The sequence below is a fragment of the Bactrocera neohumeralis genome, unplaced genomic scaffold (genome assembly GCF_024586455.1).
Source record: "Bactrocera neohumeralis isolate Rockhampton unplaced genomic scaffold, APGP_CSIRO_Bneo_wtdbg2-racon-allhic-juicebox.fasta_v2 cluster11, whole genome shotgun sequence".
NCBI classification, from domain to species: Eukaryota; Metazoa; Arthropoda; class Insecta; order Diptera; family Tephritidae; genus Bactrocera; species Bactrocera neohumeralis.
The window spans coordinates 1,569,088-1,585,452 of NW_026089624.1; the positions used below are offsets into that span (position 1 = coordinate 1,569,088).

At 36.7% G+C, this 16,365-nt stretch overlaps 2 protein-coding genes across 31 annotated transcripts in view; both read right to left on the bottom strand.

Annotated features, from left to right (window-relative positions):
- LOC126765673 (putative dual specificity tyrosine-phosphorylation-regulated kinase 3 homolog) overlaps positions 1 to 16,365 on the bottom strand; it is a 293,060-nt gene that overhangs the window by 226,715 nt on the left and 49,980 nt on the right. For 5 of the 30 annotated variants that reach the window (XR_007668515.1, XM_050483331.1, XM_050483330.1 and 2 more), the window contains one exon: positions 8,996 to 9,174. The exons of 22 other annotated variants lie outside the window; for them this stretch is intronic. The gene's annotated coding sequence lies outside the window, so the exon portion shown is untranslated. Of the gene's footprint in view, positions 1 to 8,310; positions 9,175 to 16,365 lie in introns of those variants that run through there. 3 more of the 30 variants (XM_050483326.1, XM_050483325.1, XR_007668514.1) reach the window with 3 other exon arrangements.
- LOC126765711 (E3 SUMO-protein ligase ZBED1-like) lies at positions 9,181 to 15,499 on the bottom strand. Its single transcript, XM_050483447.1, has 2 exons — positions 12,266 to 15,499; positions 9,181 to 12,200 (listed from the first exon to the last, which is right to left on the bottom strand). Exon 2 carries the CDS (start codon positions 11,141 to 11,143, stop codon positions 10,145 to 10,147), a length of 999 nt encoding a protein of 332 aa, XP_050339404.1. The 5' UTR covers positions 11,144 to 12,200; positions 12,266 to 15,499; the 3' UTR covers positions 9,181 to 10,144.

Here is a 16,365-nt window from a genome sequence, read left to right on the forward strand (position 1 = left end):
CAAAACAGAATAATCATATCTTCAAGCCTGGACCTTAACCAGATGCCCCCAGCGAATATTGATCTTAAGGAGATCAAAGATCTTTCCAATGATCAAAATACTTACATCAATTTTAACAACCTCCCCTATTTTTGATAGGCTCTCGGGACGATCGCTTTTAAGAGGGGAAGTGTTAACATGGCAAATGTTAACAATTACTAAATAAGTAATAACACATAATCAGCAATAATTAGCAAATCATAGCGGAAATGCATCTTTAATTGCACAACATTTCCCACAGTAAAAGCCAGACGCTTTCATCAGCACAAAAGCTCATTTTTCGGCGTGAAGCGGAAATCCAACACGCGCAACCGAAATAAGCCAATTCGGAGAATCGGCAACAAAGTCAGCAGTTGGCCGGTGCAACGTAGCTTAGGTTTTAAGTAAATTAATTCTTAAGTTTAGTCTTAGTCTTAGCTCTGTAATGAAACGAGCAATAAATAAAAATTTTTTTTAAAAAGAAATTACATCAAATTTCTTAACTTATATATATTGTGGCAGTAATAAAACACCACATTTAATATTTAAATGATTATTTATTAAGATAACTCAAAAGACTTCTTCACTTGTTGGCGTCTGTACAAGAAGTGACGCTTCTTAAAACTAAAAGCTTAGAATTCAGTTGAAACTGTAAATTTCCAAGAAGAATATAAAGAGAATGAAATAATACAATAACTGACAAACAGTGCTGCCAGATGTGATACGTCTTGTCTGTGTGCCCACAATATCATATATAGTATTTACTAAGCGAGCCTATAGACAGCGTTCGGAAAGCACTTGGGGGAAATATAGAAGTGGCTAGGCAGCAATATGGGCCTGCAAAGGACAAGCTTTCTCATCATGCTTCAAAGAAGTCCATGACGGCTTTACATGGGCGAAGATACAAGGTATATATTTTGTAAGCTGCTATGCTCGCCCTAGCGCAACAATTAGCGAATTTGAAGATTTTCTCCTGGAGCTGTCTCTAGAGACCAAAAACAAATCGCCAATAATAATAGCGGGCGATTTTAACGCATGGTCTACTGCTTGGGGGAGCAGAGTTACAAATCACCGTGGTCGCCTCATTCTAGAATTTTTGAGTCAAACAAACCTCACGATTTTAAACAATGGCACAAAAAATGCGTTTCAAAAGGGGAGTAAAGGTTCTATAATAGACCTAATTTTTGCTTATGACACGCTTAGCAGACATATTAAGTGGAAGGTGTCAGATATTAACACAAATAGCGACCATATGGCAATAATCGCTGAAGTTTCGTTCTCCCAAGAAAGGGAACTGTTTCTGACGTTTTTGAGAGCATCTGGAGTGCGGCAAAGGCACTAGACGAAGACGCCACCCACTTAGTATCCGCTGTGCAGAAGGAACTAGATGCAGCATGTGACGCAACTATGCGCAGGACGAAATACAATAACAACCGAAAGCCGGTATACTGGTGGAGCGACGAAATTGCCAAGCGAAGGAAGCTCTGTCACTCAGCTAGACGTCGCGTACAGTGAAACCAGGGAGGGGAAAACGAAATCCGTCTCAGAGAAGCATTTAAATGCCAACAAAAGCTTTTGAAATCAGCAATTATCCGTAGTAAGAGATCCTGTTTCGAAAAGCTCTGTGAAGAAGCGAACATAGGCTCCTGCGGAACGGCATTCAAAATTTGTATGTCGAACTTCAAAAATAAGTCGCAGCAACCTAAGAACGCATCATTTATAAAAAATGTTGTCGAAACGTTATTCCCGACACATGCCTCCATTTCCTATATCAATCGAAACGAAGCTACGGAGCCACCCCTATTAGTCACAGAAGACGAACTATTGACTATTGCGAAAAAAATTAAGAACTCTAAAGCACATGAAATAGATGGTATACCAAAGAGAGCCCTTAAAGAAGCCATAACTCTTAGACCTAGTTTATTTGTTAACATGTACAATGCGAGTATATTAAAAGAGGGGTTCCAAAAGCCAAAAAAGACACCAGAAGAACCCTCATCATATCGACCTCTTTGCATGCTCGACACGATTGGGAAAGTGTACGAAAGCATTGTAAGAAACCACTTGGAGCTAGCAATCCAAAAAGCCGCCGGACTATCAGGGAGACAATACGGCTTTATAAAACAGAGGTCCACTATTGACGCACTAAAAGAAGTAGTTGATACTGCGAAATGTGCAATAAGTGGGAAAAGATGAAAAGGTGGTACAAAAAAATACTGCGCACTAATAACCCTGAATGTGAAGAATGCGTTCAATTCCGCAAAGTGGGCAAATATAATAAAAGCTCTACACGATAAACATGCTCCCCAATATATGGTAAATATTATAATGAGTTACTTTCAAAATAGGAGATTGCTATTCGATACGGACGAGGGCACTCAGAGCTACACTATATCCAGTGAAGTACCGCAAGGATCGGTTTTAGGTCCGTTCCTATGGAACCTGATGTATGTCGGGGTCTTAAGAATTCCGCAAGAAAAAAATGTCAAAACAGTCGCATATGCGGATGACCTCATAGTGGTAGCAGTAGCTAAACATCTGGATGACCTCCGGATAAAATGCAAAAACAGCATAAATAGTTTACTCCGATGGTTTGCTCTCAAAGTATAGAGCTGGCTGAGTATAAAACAGAAGTCTTGCTCATAAGCTCTTGGAAAATGGAAGAAAATATATCACTCACCATTGGAGAATGTCAGATTATTTCACAACAACAGTTGAAGTACCTCTGTGTGATAATGGACTCAAAGCTCAAATTCAAGAAACACTTGGAAAATACGGCATGTAAAGCTAATAAAATCTATAATGCTTTATCTATAATGATGGCAAATAAAGGTTGTGTGCGTTCCAGCCAACGATGTTTAATAGCTAAGGTAATGCGTTCAGTTATACTGTATGCGGCTCCAATATGGATACAGGCGCTAGACGTAAAATCATATGCTAGAAAAATCAACGCAGTACTAAGGCTTTCTGCAATTCGCGTGATAAGTGCTCTCCGAACCGTATCAAATGACGCTGCTGAGGTATTAGCCAGTATGGATGCGTCTACCGCAGCAAAAAGAGAGGAGAGAATGGAAAGCATCACAATGTGGCAGCAGCGGTGGCAAACTTCAACCATAGGACGGTGGAACCGCAGACTGAATCCGGACATACAATCGTGGATAGGTAGACAACATGGGGACCTGGATTTCCACCTTATCCAAGTACTCAGTGGGCATGGTTGCTTCAGAAGCTACCTATTCAAATATCGTCATGACTTTAGCCATACTGTCCGACGTGTACAGAGTGTTTAGAAGACTCTGAACACGTGTTCTTTTATTGCCCTCGGTTCACAAGTGTAAGGGAAAAGCTGAAAACCACCCTTGGAGGTAGTATCGCGGTGGAAAATTTGACTGCACTTATGTGTGTGTTCTCTGTAAAATGGAAAACTGTCAGTGAAGCGGCAGTACTAATTATGACAAGACTGAGACTGTTACAACAGATTAGGCATCAGTCAGTCCTTGCAATAGATGAGACTTAAATGTCTTCTTCTCTCCCATGAAGTAATATAGTCCCGCACTCCGGCTTTCGATGCTTCCTTCTTCTATAAAAAAACAAAAAAAAAAATTTTTATTTAAGATAGATATATAAGCAATGAAATATCAAAATAAAATTAGAATGAATAAATTTTCAGCTCATATAAATCTCTATTTTTCCCCAACCAGCGGTAAGAAGTTAAAGATATGTACTTATTTGAGTTTATAACAGCTAGTAAATGCAAAGGTTAAAAATATAGTACATGTGTGAAATTCAATACAAATCGCAAGAGTACGCATTTGAAATAATTAAATTTTTGAATTTTAAATGCAAATATCTCAAAAACAATAAGGCGTGGGCAACTATAAATACAATACAATTCTCACAACAGCTGGTTCTATGTTACCAGAATTGATCCGGATTTTATACGGTAAGTTTTAGTATAGGATTGTCGTCACTGGAACTGCGACAAACTCGGATTTGTCAATTTAACTTCAAGCGACTCCAGAGCAAGATCGAGTTGATAGTTGTATTTATGAGCATGGAAGGCGTATTTATAACCGCGATGGAAGAAACCAAGTTCAACAGCCACTCAGATCCTCTGAGTTGTGCAAGTTTCAACGTAATACGTAATGGTGGAGGAGTGGCCTTCATACTGCATAACACCGTGCAATATCGTCTTATCGATGGCGACATCGACCGCGGGGATACTCAGCGTGCAAGATGATGTCGAGCTCGAAATATTATATATACATATATAGTATATTACCCCAGTTACATGTTGCCTTTCAGGATATCACCCGAACATAGGTGCGTTGCTTCGTGGTGAAAATCGATTCGTACTAGGCTTCATCAACGTGCACCATGACCTTTGGAATTCCTTCCTGTCTTACGATCGTAGGGGGTTGAGGCTGGCAGGACAGATAGATTATTTAACACTCTGTACAATGACTGACGAAGCTCCTACCAGAATTACATGTAGGTACCTGTAACATCTAGCCCACCATTACTAGTGGTGGTCTGACAAATAGCATAACCTCTCGTATCTGACTATCTGCGCATAATTATCTCGATCGAGAAATCTCCGGTCTTTTTTTGTGTGGACAATCGCACCTTCCTTTACTTTAGCAAAGCTAGCTGGGTTGGCTTCACAGAATTTACCGAGAGTACCTTCACTGTTTTACCCATTCCTACTGACGTAATCGTTGGCGAACGTCGATTCCGCAAGGTGATCGCAGCACCTACCGCTCGAGAAGAATTAAGCAAGGGGTTCTGCAGGATGGTGTTTTCTACCCCTTCTTGGTTATTGTCTTTGGTCCGACCCCGTCGAAACAGCACGTTTTGTGGGCCTACCGTTGAATGACGTCGGCGACAATTTATTTAATCTTTACCATCCTAACCGGGATTATATACTCGTTTCAACAATAACAACAGTTACGCTAGAGGACGCTTGCTGCAATTAGTATATTTATGACTACACATCACATGGACAATATTCTTTTCTTGTTGGCAGCCGTGTGCGCTTCGAAATTAAATAAACTTTCATAATCACACAATAACCACCACAATTTTTTCAATCCCGTTTGCATATTAATTAAAAATTATTGTTATTTTAGATTTCCTAAATTTGAATTTTAATTCGAATGTTAATTCAATTATTTTCGTAATGCATTATTTGCAACCTGGTTACATGGAGAAAAATGACTTCTGGTTTGAGTCACAAATCGTTATATCATCGGTACTGGGGCTAGACTGAAGCCTAGAGTGATTTCGTGCTTATCCTGGGCCAAATTATATTACGCAAAAGAAAACATTGCGATTTTATTTCAATATATTGCAGCTAGGGAAGGGTCTGGATTGATTGCGTTTAACTTTGGCGCAAGGATGCTTGAGAACATTTTAATTCACAATGATATTATTAATTTACATTGACTTTGACTGCTTAAATGTAGTATATGGGTACTAGGGTATTTCATTGAACAAATTTAAATAATTTTTGGCACCAATATAGAATATGCTTTTTACGGTATTTGCGTTAGCATATTCAATATAAATGTTGGTGCTTGTTGTATATAGAGTGGTGAAATTTAAAATAGTGTTAAATGGAAAATAGATGTAGTTGTAGTACGATTCCGCGCATTTCCAAATAAGTTTAAAACAGTACACACCAAAATAACATACATATGGGGGAAACGTGACTTTCATCCGAATTAATACAATTTTACATATTTGGTAGGAGACTGGAAAAAAATGTGTTCACTATGTTTAGTGGATAGCACATAAAGGGGCAAACCTATTGCTCGTACACTTAGTCCGACGGTGTAGAATATTATGTCGTAGAAACAACTAAATGTTTCCACAAATCATCAAACCCCAGATTTTACTGTTTCGGAAGGCAATTTAAAATATTTTATATGGAAATCTTTCGTAGATGAATGATTTCTACGGTAGTTGATTTCCGAAACAGAAAAATAAAATGTAGTTGCAGATGCACTGTCTAGGTAAAATACAAAATGAGACAATTCACTGCGAAGAGTCACACAAATGCAGGAATCAACCACACTGTAAGAATATTACTACATTTTTTCCCAAAAATCGAAAAAGTAATGCACTTGTGCCACATTTGCTCCCCACGGAGAAGTACAAGATGTGTTTCAAAGTAAACACGACTTTAAACAAAAACACAGAACAAATAGTTTTTCGGCAAATTCAATTTATTTTATGCAAAATATTCTTCATCTGCTTCACTACAGCGTTTTGCACGGTCCAAAAGCATGTCGAACGAGTGTTTTAGCTCGTTTGCCGGTATGGCCGCCACTATGCCGGCGCAAGACCTTTGAATGGCTTCTACGTCAACATAACGCTTTCCTTTCGTGGGCAAATGCATTTTTCCGAAAAGGAAGAAGTCGCACGGTGCCATATCAGGTAAATACGGGGAGTGGTTAATGGTTAAAATGTGATTTTTGGTCAAATAATCGGTTAATGATGTCCTTCGAATATTGGATTCTGAGCAATTTTTGGTCGTCAGTCAATTTGTGCGGAACAAACTGTGCACACACCTTTCGTAAGCCCAAATATTCGATAAATCGATGTTTTGAAGACACTCAATTCTATTTCGATCAAATTTCTGGTAATCTCGGATTTTGATATGTGGGCCAATCAAAATCTCATGATCATCATTTATGTCCTCGCGACCACTTTGAAAACGTTAAAACCACTCGTGCACTCTGCTACGGGTTAGGCACTCATCGCCATAAACTTCTTTCATTAATTGAAACGTTTCGGTTAGAGTTTTACCAATTTTAAAACAAAATTTTATGTTGGCTCTTTGTTCGAAGCTCATTTTCGCACCGATAACACAAACATACTGACACTTAAAACGCAATAACTTCAGTTCCAATTTATGAAATGTCATGAAATTTTCACCGGATAATCGATAAAGATAGCAAATTCTATCACACCAGTCGACATATATAGATGGCACCACCAGGGGGCGCTAGATTCAAAAAGTCCTGTTTACTTTGGAATATACCTTATATGATCTCCACATAAAAGGGCAACTCACAGCTCAAAAAACCTTGTCAACATATTACCCATATTAAATAATATTTGTCTACAGGACTAAAAGACTTTCCAACTTACATCCACGAATCCTTAAAGTTTGTGATTGTAGTAGTATATATCATACCTCAGGTTCTAAAGCTACTCAACATGATTTTCGATACAAAGTTGTAAATTGTGGCAATGAAAAATCATTGGATTCCCACAATGTCAAAGCTAAATTTTAAACCAGTAAATTAGGATTAGGTATATACATTTTATTATCGGTATCGACGGTTCTGATTATTTCAACACAGTCCACATTCCGTTGATTGACGGAAACTCTATTTTGGAAGAGCTTCAAATATTTTACCAATTTCATCATATTTGAATACTTAAGAGACGAGACGGCTAATGCTTTAGAGCGCTTACCACAAAATTATATGGGGAAGTTCAGAAATCGTATAAGAGGGATAATACAAACGGCAAATTTTCACCACAGACAGAAGATAAGTTTCAAGGCATTAGAAATGCTAAAGAATATTACTAAGACTCCTGATGACTTCGAAAAACTAATGAACAAGACGGACCAACTATTTGACTCTGAATAGCAATAGTAGGGCTGACTTCGAAAACGACAATGTATACGAACAAGGTATAATGCATCCGGAATATTTGGTACATTTCTTGATGTTTTGAAACGCATTAACGCCTAGTAGCAAAGAAAACCGCGCATCATAAATAAAGTTGATGCTTTCTAACGTTTACCTATGCAACGGTGGCGTAGTTTTCTGATAAGCTTTCTTATTACTTTTCACTAAATTTAAAAAATACAAGTATACTTATGATGGCAAGAATATGATAAATTTTCTTGAATATTTTAATTATGTTTGTTCTTCCATTTGCGATGAGACTGAAGAAAATATTTTTCATTAAAATATTGGATTTTTATTTGATCATTTATCTTTACACGCACGCAAAAAAAAACAGTTTACTATGAAAGTAAAATTTGCATTGAAAGTGTTCTATAACGTCAAAGTATACAACGCATAATTTTGAAATGTTGTTCAACGTTGCATACCGATACATCGATACCATGGCAAAAGGGAGTAGCGAATGTAATCATTCACAGTACTTTCCAACCGAAGTATACGTTCACAATAAAAACATCATGGCCGCCTCTGGTGAATAAGGGTGGCGAGAGGTCGAAGCGCGTTACGCAAAACGAAAATGCTATCATAATTATTTATATTTTATTTTATAATACTACATATAATGGGTTGTCAAAAAAGTCTTGCGGTATTTTAGCTAGTTGGCGCTGAAAACGCGTAGTCCTAGTTTTATTCGTCGCATGGGGTCATGCTATACCTTTTTGGAAAGCTCATTTCACGCGCTAACACGAGTTTGATTGGTTGTTGTTTCTTTTAAGTCGTTCGTGAGTTATAGCGTCGTAAACATGGAGCAAAATAAAGAGAACATAGGCATATTTTACAGTACTACTACGATAAAGGCAAAAATGCATCTCAAGCCGCCAATAAAATTTGTGCAGTTTATGGACCCGATACAGTTTCCATTTCCACCGCACAACGATGGTTTTAACGTTTTCGTTCTGGTGTAGAGGTGGTCGAAGATGCGCCACGCTCCGGAAGGCCTGTCGTCGAAAATTGCGGTAAAATCGCTGAATTGGTCGAAAGAGACCGGCATAGTAGCAGCCGTACCATCGGTCAAGAAGGGCATGAGTCATCAAAAATTCATTTCAATTTCAATACAAAAAAAAAAGAAACAATTCAATAAAAATACCGCAAGACTTTTTTGACAACCCATTATATATTATTACATGCATTACATTTCATAATAATTCTTTTGAACAGTAAAACGTAATTTTATAAATCAAGAGATATTTATGGAACCCATGTTCCCATACCTTAAGTATAAATTTTTTTAATCACAAACTACATACACGTTTTATATTTCAGAATTTCAGAATATGCGATCAGGAGTCCTACCCGTTCTCAGATGGAGTGTTTGTGTAGGAATGTGAGTATCATTTTGTTTCCTCTAACGATTTACGGTAGCTGTCTCAATTTTTCAGCATGTAGCGATCTAAAAATATATATATTTTATGAACAATGAACATAAAAATTAGCATATTAATTTTTAGTTATAAGCTAAGTTTTTAAATAAATGGGCTTCATAAATAAATTATTTGTTGAATTTGCATTATATTTATGGTATAAATACGGTAACTTTATTTCTTTCATAAAAAGTAGTTTAAATTAGCTAACGCAATACTATTTCGACACGCTCAATAGCAATACTGGCAAGATATTTGAATATTTTCGGTATTTTGATGGGTTCGTATCTTGAGCTGTGGTATTTTTAGAGTATCCCCATACTTTTAGATAATTTATGCAGCTACCAGAATAAAACAATTAAATGTTATAAATACAAACATAAAATTTGGCTACGAATTAACATCTTCTGGATCCCATTATTTGGCATGCTTACTTATTTGCACCTAACATTTTTTTATGATGAACATTTATTAACTTACCACAGTTAAAAAGAGGCATAAATAAAATACCTAATTATACATGTATTTGCTCATAACGGCCTTCTCTTTAAGAATATATATTAAAATAACACAATTTTATCTTGAAAAAAAATTAAATTTTTATATATAACCAGTATTTTTGGAACAAATTTTCCATACATTTTAAGAAAATAATACAATGCAACTATTTCCCGGTAAGAGTCGACCATCTTGGATGCCAATAGAAACTCAACCTCAAACTCCATTTGACGTTTCTTCATGGGTACCTCTCAGTTGTGCTTTTCTTTACATTGTATTACCTTATAGTCTCTTTACTCTAGTGTTGGCAACTATTGAGTGATTTCAACCATCGATTGTTAATGACTGAATGATTTTGACTATCGAATGAATTTTTTCGTTCATTCATTCATTCATTTATTTAATCAAATTCAATAACTAAGCAAAGGCGTGCTCTTCAAACAACAAAAAAGTACTGGAATTTTATTCATTTTTATATTTAAACCAATACAAAGGTTTAATTTAATTCAATATTTTAATAAAACATAAAAATAGTAAAGCACAGAAAAGATATTCAATATCATATAAAATAAATATAAATATCAGAAGAACGCAAAAAAATATTAAATATATATTAAAATTGCTATTTAAAAATATTATTTGATCTAGCTTTTCACCTTTAAGTCTATTTCTTCTATCAATTATTATTTGCCCAGCTTTAGAAAAAACCCTTTCGGAGGAAGTAGCAGGTATACATAAATATTTTTTGGAAAGCTCGTAGAGTTCTGGAAAAGTTGCTTTTTTGCTGTCCCAATAGTTTAAAGGGTTTTGATGTCTCTCAACGAAATCTTGTCTAAGATATTGTTCCAAAGAAATATGTGCATTAACACTAGGGGCGTTGTGACAAATAGTTTTTGCTTCCGCTACTTTTGGGTCAAGTAGAGTCCAAAGAGATAATTTATTTTTATCCGCGGGTAATTCTGTTACTGGGGCAGTAGCAGTCCTTTGGCTCCGCTGTATGAATGCTGATACCTCTTCTCCCAACCATTTTTGAGCATTACTAGAGTTACTTTCATTTCCAAAGGCAATCTTTTTAAACCGTGGGTCTAAGGAGCTCGATTTGGCACACATCTTGGAAGACTCTAGTAGGCCAAGTCGTCTTGAAATTACTTCCAACAAACTATTTTTCAAGCATTCTCCTTCCGTAGTTTTCATTTGCTGGGATCTTATTGCATATTGCAGTACTCTGACTATAGGCACCACTAGTGACATCGTTGGGTAGTTTTGTGCTGAAAGTTCTGTTGTCATATGCTCTATCGGCTTCAATACAGTGATGGAATCACGTAACCTTTCCCATTCTGATGCATTCAGAAAGTTCGGTGCACTTGGTAAGGAAGTTAGTACAGCAGAGAGCGGTTCTTTTATCAAGCATATACGTTCCATCATTATAAGGCCAGAGTTCCATCTAGTAGCAACGTCTTGCTTCATCTTAAGTTCAGCTACTCCCATTTGCTTTTGCATATTTTTAATTTTTTCTGCTGCTTGAGAGCTATGATGGAAATATGTTACTATAGCTCTGCATTTCGTTATAAGCTCTAAAATCTGAGGAGCAGTCTTTATATCATCCACAACGCATAAATTTAGGGTGTGAGCGACACATGGGTGGTGGTGCTTTTGCAGTATATCCCTTATCGCTTTTTTAATATTTGCACCGTTATCACTCACTATCGTCACTATTTTGTTAAAAATTGACCACTCGTCAAAAATGCTTTTTAATTCTGTGGCTATATTTTGAGCAGTATGTGAGCCGAACACTTCTTTAGTTGCCAGTCTGAGTTCATTTTGCTTTCCCAAATGAAATGACTAGTTACAGACAAAAAAGACTTCTGGCTGTCAGTAGTCCACATATCTGTTGTTATAGAAAGGTGTGAAATATTTTGCAAAATGACATGAAGCTTTTTCCGTGTCTCGTTATATTTTGAGGGCAACATTGTGTTGGAAAGAAGTTTTCTGTTTGGGATTGAATACAAAGGCTGAAGCTTTTTTGTATATTCTCGAAATCCTCCATTTCCAACAATAGAGAGTGGTTGCATATCTATTGTAACCATTTTAATAAGAGACTCATCTATACTTCTCTTTTCCAAAAGCTCAGATCGCGTGCTTGTAACAAATAATTTTGTTTGCATTGCCCTTCTTTTTAATGCTCCACCACCTGAAACATTTCTACTGGGTATTGTTGAAGAAATTGTAGTTTCTACGTTCACAGGAGGTACCAAAGGAGCACTACTTAACTCACTTTCAATAGTTTCCACTTTAAGTTCACATCTCTTTGCGTTGAAGAACAGCTTGCCATATCTAAGTCACTTACAGCAGGTGCTCGTTCGACTATCGCCGAAGAAGTCTCCTCCACACTATGTGATGATGGATGCCTTCGTCGTAGGTGATCGTTCATATTTGATGTGTTACCAGCAAACTTTAAATTTTTTTTACAAATATTGCAGTTGACGTTATTACCATTATTAGTAAAAAAACTCCCACACGGCTGATCTCTTTAATCCAGGGCGCATTTTTGTATTATCTAATTATGTATAAAAACATTTTCAGAATTTTCTTTACAAAATACATAAATACATTTTATATTACCACAGAAAACACTGCAATTAAAAATCTAATACCAATATTTATATAAGTTACGACCCAATTCAAATGTTTTACTATTGATGCTGCAAATAATACCAACAGTTGAAACGGTTAAGTGAATGTATACATAGCTACAATTTCGAATCGCAATACATAACCAAGTTGCCAACCTGCTTCTTCCTTCAAAGCCATTGGATTTTATCAAACCGACTAGAAACTGTCATTTAATCTTGCCAAATACCGATGACCATATGAATCTACTTTAGTCATCTTATTAATTTGGGAATGCCTCCTACATTATCGCTTTATAAGTCTATATTTATTATTGTTAATACTTTTCACTTAAATCTATTTTAAGCATCTATTAACTTCTACCACTCATACATGCATTCAATTTAACTTCCATTATCACACATAATTCAACATAAATCATTCAACATAATTTTGAAATACACACAATTTAAGCATTATTCGTACATTTGCTGAATATAATACCATTTACTTGAAATGGAATAAATGAATTCGTACAAAGAATCTTTGCTAGATATCCACTTGCATAAAATCATTCATTCGAAAAATCATTCAATAGCGAAAAAATACTAATGAATGAAAAAATAGTAATGAACGAAAAATTAGTATCGAACAAAATATTCGTTTTGAACGAAAAATTGGTATGAACAAAAAAATTCGAATGAACGAAAAAATAGTAATGAGTGATTTCTTGAAAACTATCGAATGAATGAAAATTGCTGAACTATCGAATAACTTGATTGTTTTTATTCGATAGTCCCCAACACTACTTTACTCCCCCTTTACGATATCGATACTTCGCAGTAGTATGTTTCTAAAATCAATAACCTTACAGTAAGAGTAAAGTAAATCCTAAAAGCTAAAAAGAAAGAGAAACAGACATAGGACTCTTTTATGACATACTTATGGATAGAATTTAGAAAATAACAACAGAACAAGAAATTAATTCTATCACTATCAAAAAAATTGGAGTTTCAAAATGCATCCCATTTCTTAATATAGAATGAAAAAAAAAAAAAAAAATTGCCAGTAGCTCACGGCCACCAAATCCTACACCTAAAATAATAAGGGTGCTCATTTAATATGGCATTTATATTATACAAGGTGCGTCCCAAAGTAAACAGGATCTGTTTGAATCTAGCGCACCCTGGTGGCGCCATCTATGTGTCGACTGGTGCGTTCGAATTTGCTATCTTTATCGATTGTCCAGTAAGAATTTCATGACATTTCATACATTGGAACTGAAGTTATTGCGTTTTAAGTGTCAGTATGTTTGTGTTATCGGTGCGAAAATGAGCTTCGAACAAAGAGCCAACATTAAATTTTTTTTTAAAATTGGTAAAACTTTTACCTAAACGTTTCAACTGATGAAACAAGTTTATGGCGATGATTGCCTATCTCGAGTGCACGAGTGGTTTCAACGTTTTCAAAGTGGTCGTGGGGAAATAAATGACGATCTACATGTGGGTCAATCAAAATCCGTGATCACTGGAAATTCCATCGAAACCGTGCGTGAATTCATCAAAAATCAGCCGAAATCATCATAGAAATTCATGGAAATAGAATTGAACATCTCCAAAACATCGGTTTATCGCATTTGTTCTGTTTTTTAAGCCCTTTTACTTTGGAACGTACCTTGTAGTGGCCAAGTGGCAAAATTGGAACTTGGGTTAAATAAACGGAGGCAATTTTGTAATAAGTCAGCTGTTTTTCATTTATACGTAATAGTTTTTTCTATAAGTATTTAATCAAAATATTCACAAAATACAGTAATGTATTTAAATATACTTGCGTTTTGTATTTTACAGCGAGGTATACGAAATTCGAGAAAAGAGAATTGCTGTGAATACCACTGAAAATAGTCTCGCACAGTCGCACTATAAATTGTGTGTGAAAATGATCAGCAATATGCAACGTCGCACATTAAATCTGAGACACCATGGGTTTTCGCAACAAACTTAACACAAAATACAGATAGGGGAAGGTGGGGAATGTTGGGCAGGTAGGGAATCCCGGGCCAACGCGATATTCTTTTCCCTAGTATAGGTTGACAGCTGCAACCAACTGTCATCGGCTCGTCTCATACTAAGCTCAGTTTCTATATAGCACTCGAGCTGTGAACACGTGTTATAACCTCTCTGCGACAACAAAAAGAAATTCGACACTCCGAAAGTTTTTTCAACTCTGTGTACAGTTGATTTTTTTCACATTTTCCAATAAATTCATCCAGGTAAATATGTTTATAATATTAGTTGAGCCTTTAGCCTTCGACACACAAAAGAAATTTTGCACGAATTTACATTGTGTTCATTATCCACCGCCATTTTGCAAATATGAGCGTTTGGGGAATCTCGAGTCAATTATTACGGGGAATGTCGGGCCACATAGTTTTTTACATTTGACATGCTAACTTCATATATTTCACGTGTATAAGTGATTTTTCGTGCAGAATTTCGACAACACAATAATTTTTCAACATTTCCTGATAGTTTCGTGCTCCGAAAAATTTTTTTTAGTCATTATGCCGCGGTACTATCCCAAACAAGAGAAAATTGTTGATTTCGACAACATTTTGGAGGCGATCAAGTCAGTGAAAATACATCACAACAGCGTTCGACAATCTGCGACGGCACACAAAATTCCGAGAACCAACCTGATGCGTTATATTGCAGCATTTGATGGTGCGAGCATCGACGTTACTACTGCCAATGCCGATGTAATGAAGAATTTGCTGGCTGAAAGCACGACGATGGGCACAAAAACAGTGAGTTCTGCTGGTTTCTTTCTTTTTCTTTCATCGAATAATAAATAATTTTTGCCGCCCCTTTTCGATCAGTGCCTCGATGTTATGTTAACGCCGAAAACCATCAAATCCGGCTTCCGAACAACTGGCATCTACCCGTTCAACCCGCAAATTTTCACTGAAGGTAACTTTGTCGCTTCGGAACTGAGCGGCGAAAATTTGTTCGGTGACGAAGAGAAAAACGCCGACAATCAACGTCGAGTTCTTGCCTCTGGTGATGCCATTGTGACTGCTGCGAATGAGGAGGTGTCAACGTCGGAGGCATCGACAAGTGCCCCAGCTTCAACAAGTGGTGCTGCATCATCGTCGTTGTCTCCTGTTTCGGCTCCACAGCTCCGTGATGCATTGAAATCGGTTGGCCCGTTGAAATTGGGCACACCTGCGCCGAAATCAAAACGTGGCCGCAAGACAATGAAAAAAGCGGCAAAAATTGACGAAGGCAGCCGATGAACCAGCAGCCAAGAAGCAAAAAGGCCGTGGCAAATCGAAGACGCCACGGAAGAGAAGCCCGTCTCCGACCGAAACCGACATCGAAGAGGACTTCGATTTTTGCACGATTTGCAAGAAAAAGATGCCGAAGCACGAGAATCGTCAAAACACGGCCCATTGCATCGTTTGTGATCGAGGGGTTCACTTGAAATGTGCCGGACCGAACCCGAACACTTACACCTGCATCCACTGCGAGTCGGAATAATTTTTTTCGCCAATTCTTATTTTTCTTATTATTTATGAATCTCTCTTTCATTTCCATTGATAAATAAACGTTTTTCATCGGTAACAATCATGTTTTAATCGATTTACAGACTGGCATTCCCCACCTTTTTTCAAAATCGCAAAATCAGGTTTATTGCGCCAATGGCTATAACTTTTAAATTTTTGTAGAATTTTATCAAACCAATGTTATCAAAAGGAAGGTTACGACTCGCACTACAAATCCATGCTTTGGAATTTTTACAAAAAATAACTTTTATGGGACTTTTTAACCGAAATCAAAACTATGCCCAACATTCCCCACCTTCCCCTACACTGAGTGTATTGCCCACTTCTTTACTTCATGATGTAAATAAAAAAACATATTACTTATCTGCAGCGGAGCATTAAAAGTCACATCGCAACCTCGACAGCTTCAGGTATTTTACTGACTGCAAGACCCATGACCAAAAAGATTCCCATAACCAAATCTGTTTACGTGGCAATCAAAAACGCTGAACGAGACCTAAGGACGTTCTTAACTGGAGGAGTTATTGACAATAAGCTTTTACGATCGTCA

What these genes read in the sequence shown, in the direction of transcription:
- LOC126765711 (XM_050483447.1), bottom strand. Translation starts at nt 11,143, where the DNA reads ATGCAAAAGCAAATGGGAGTAGCTGAACTTAAGATGAAGCAAGACGTT.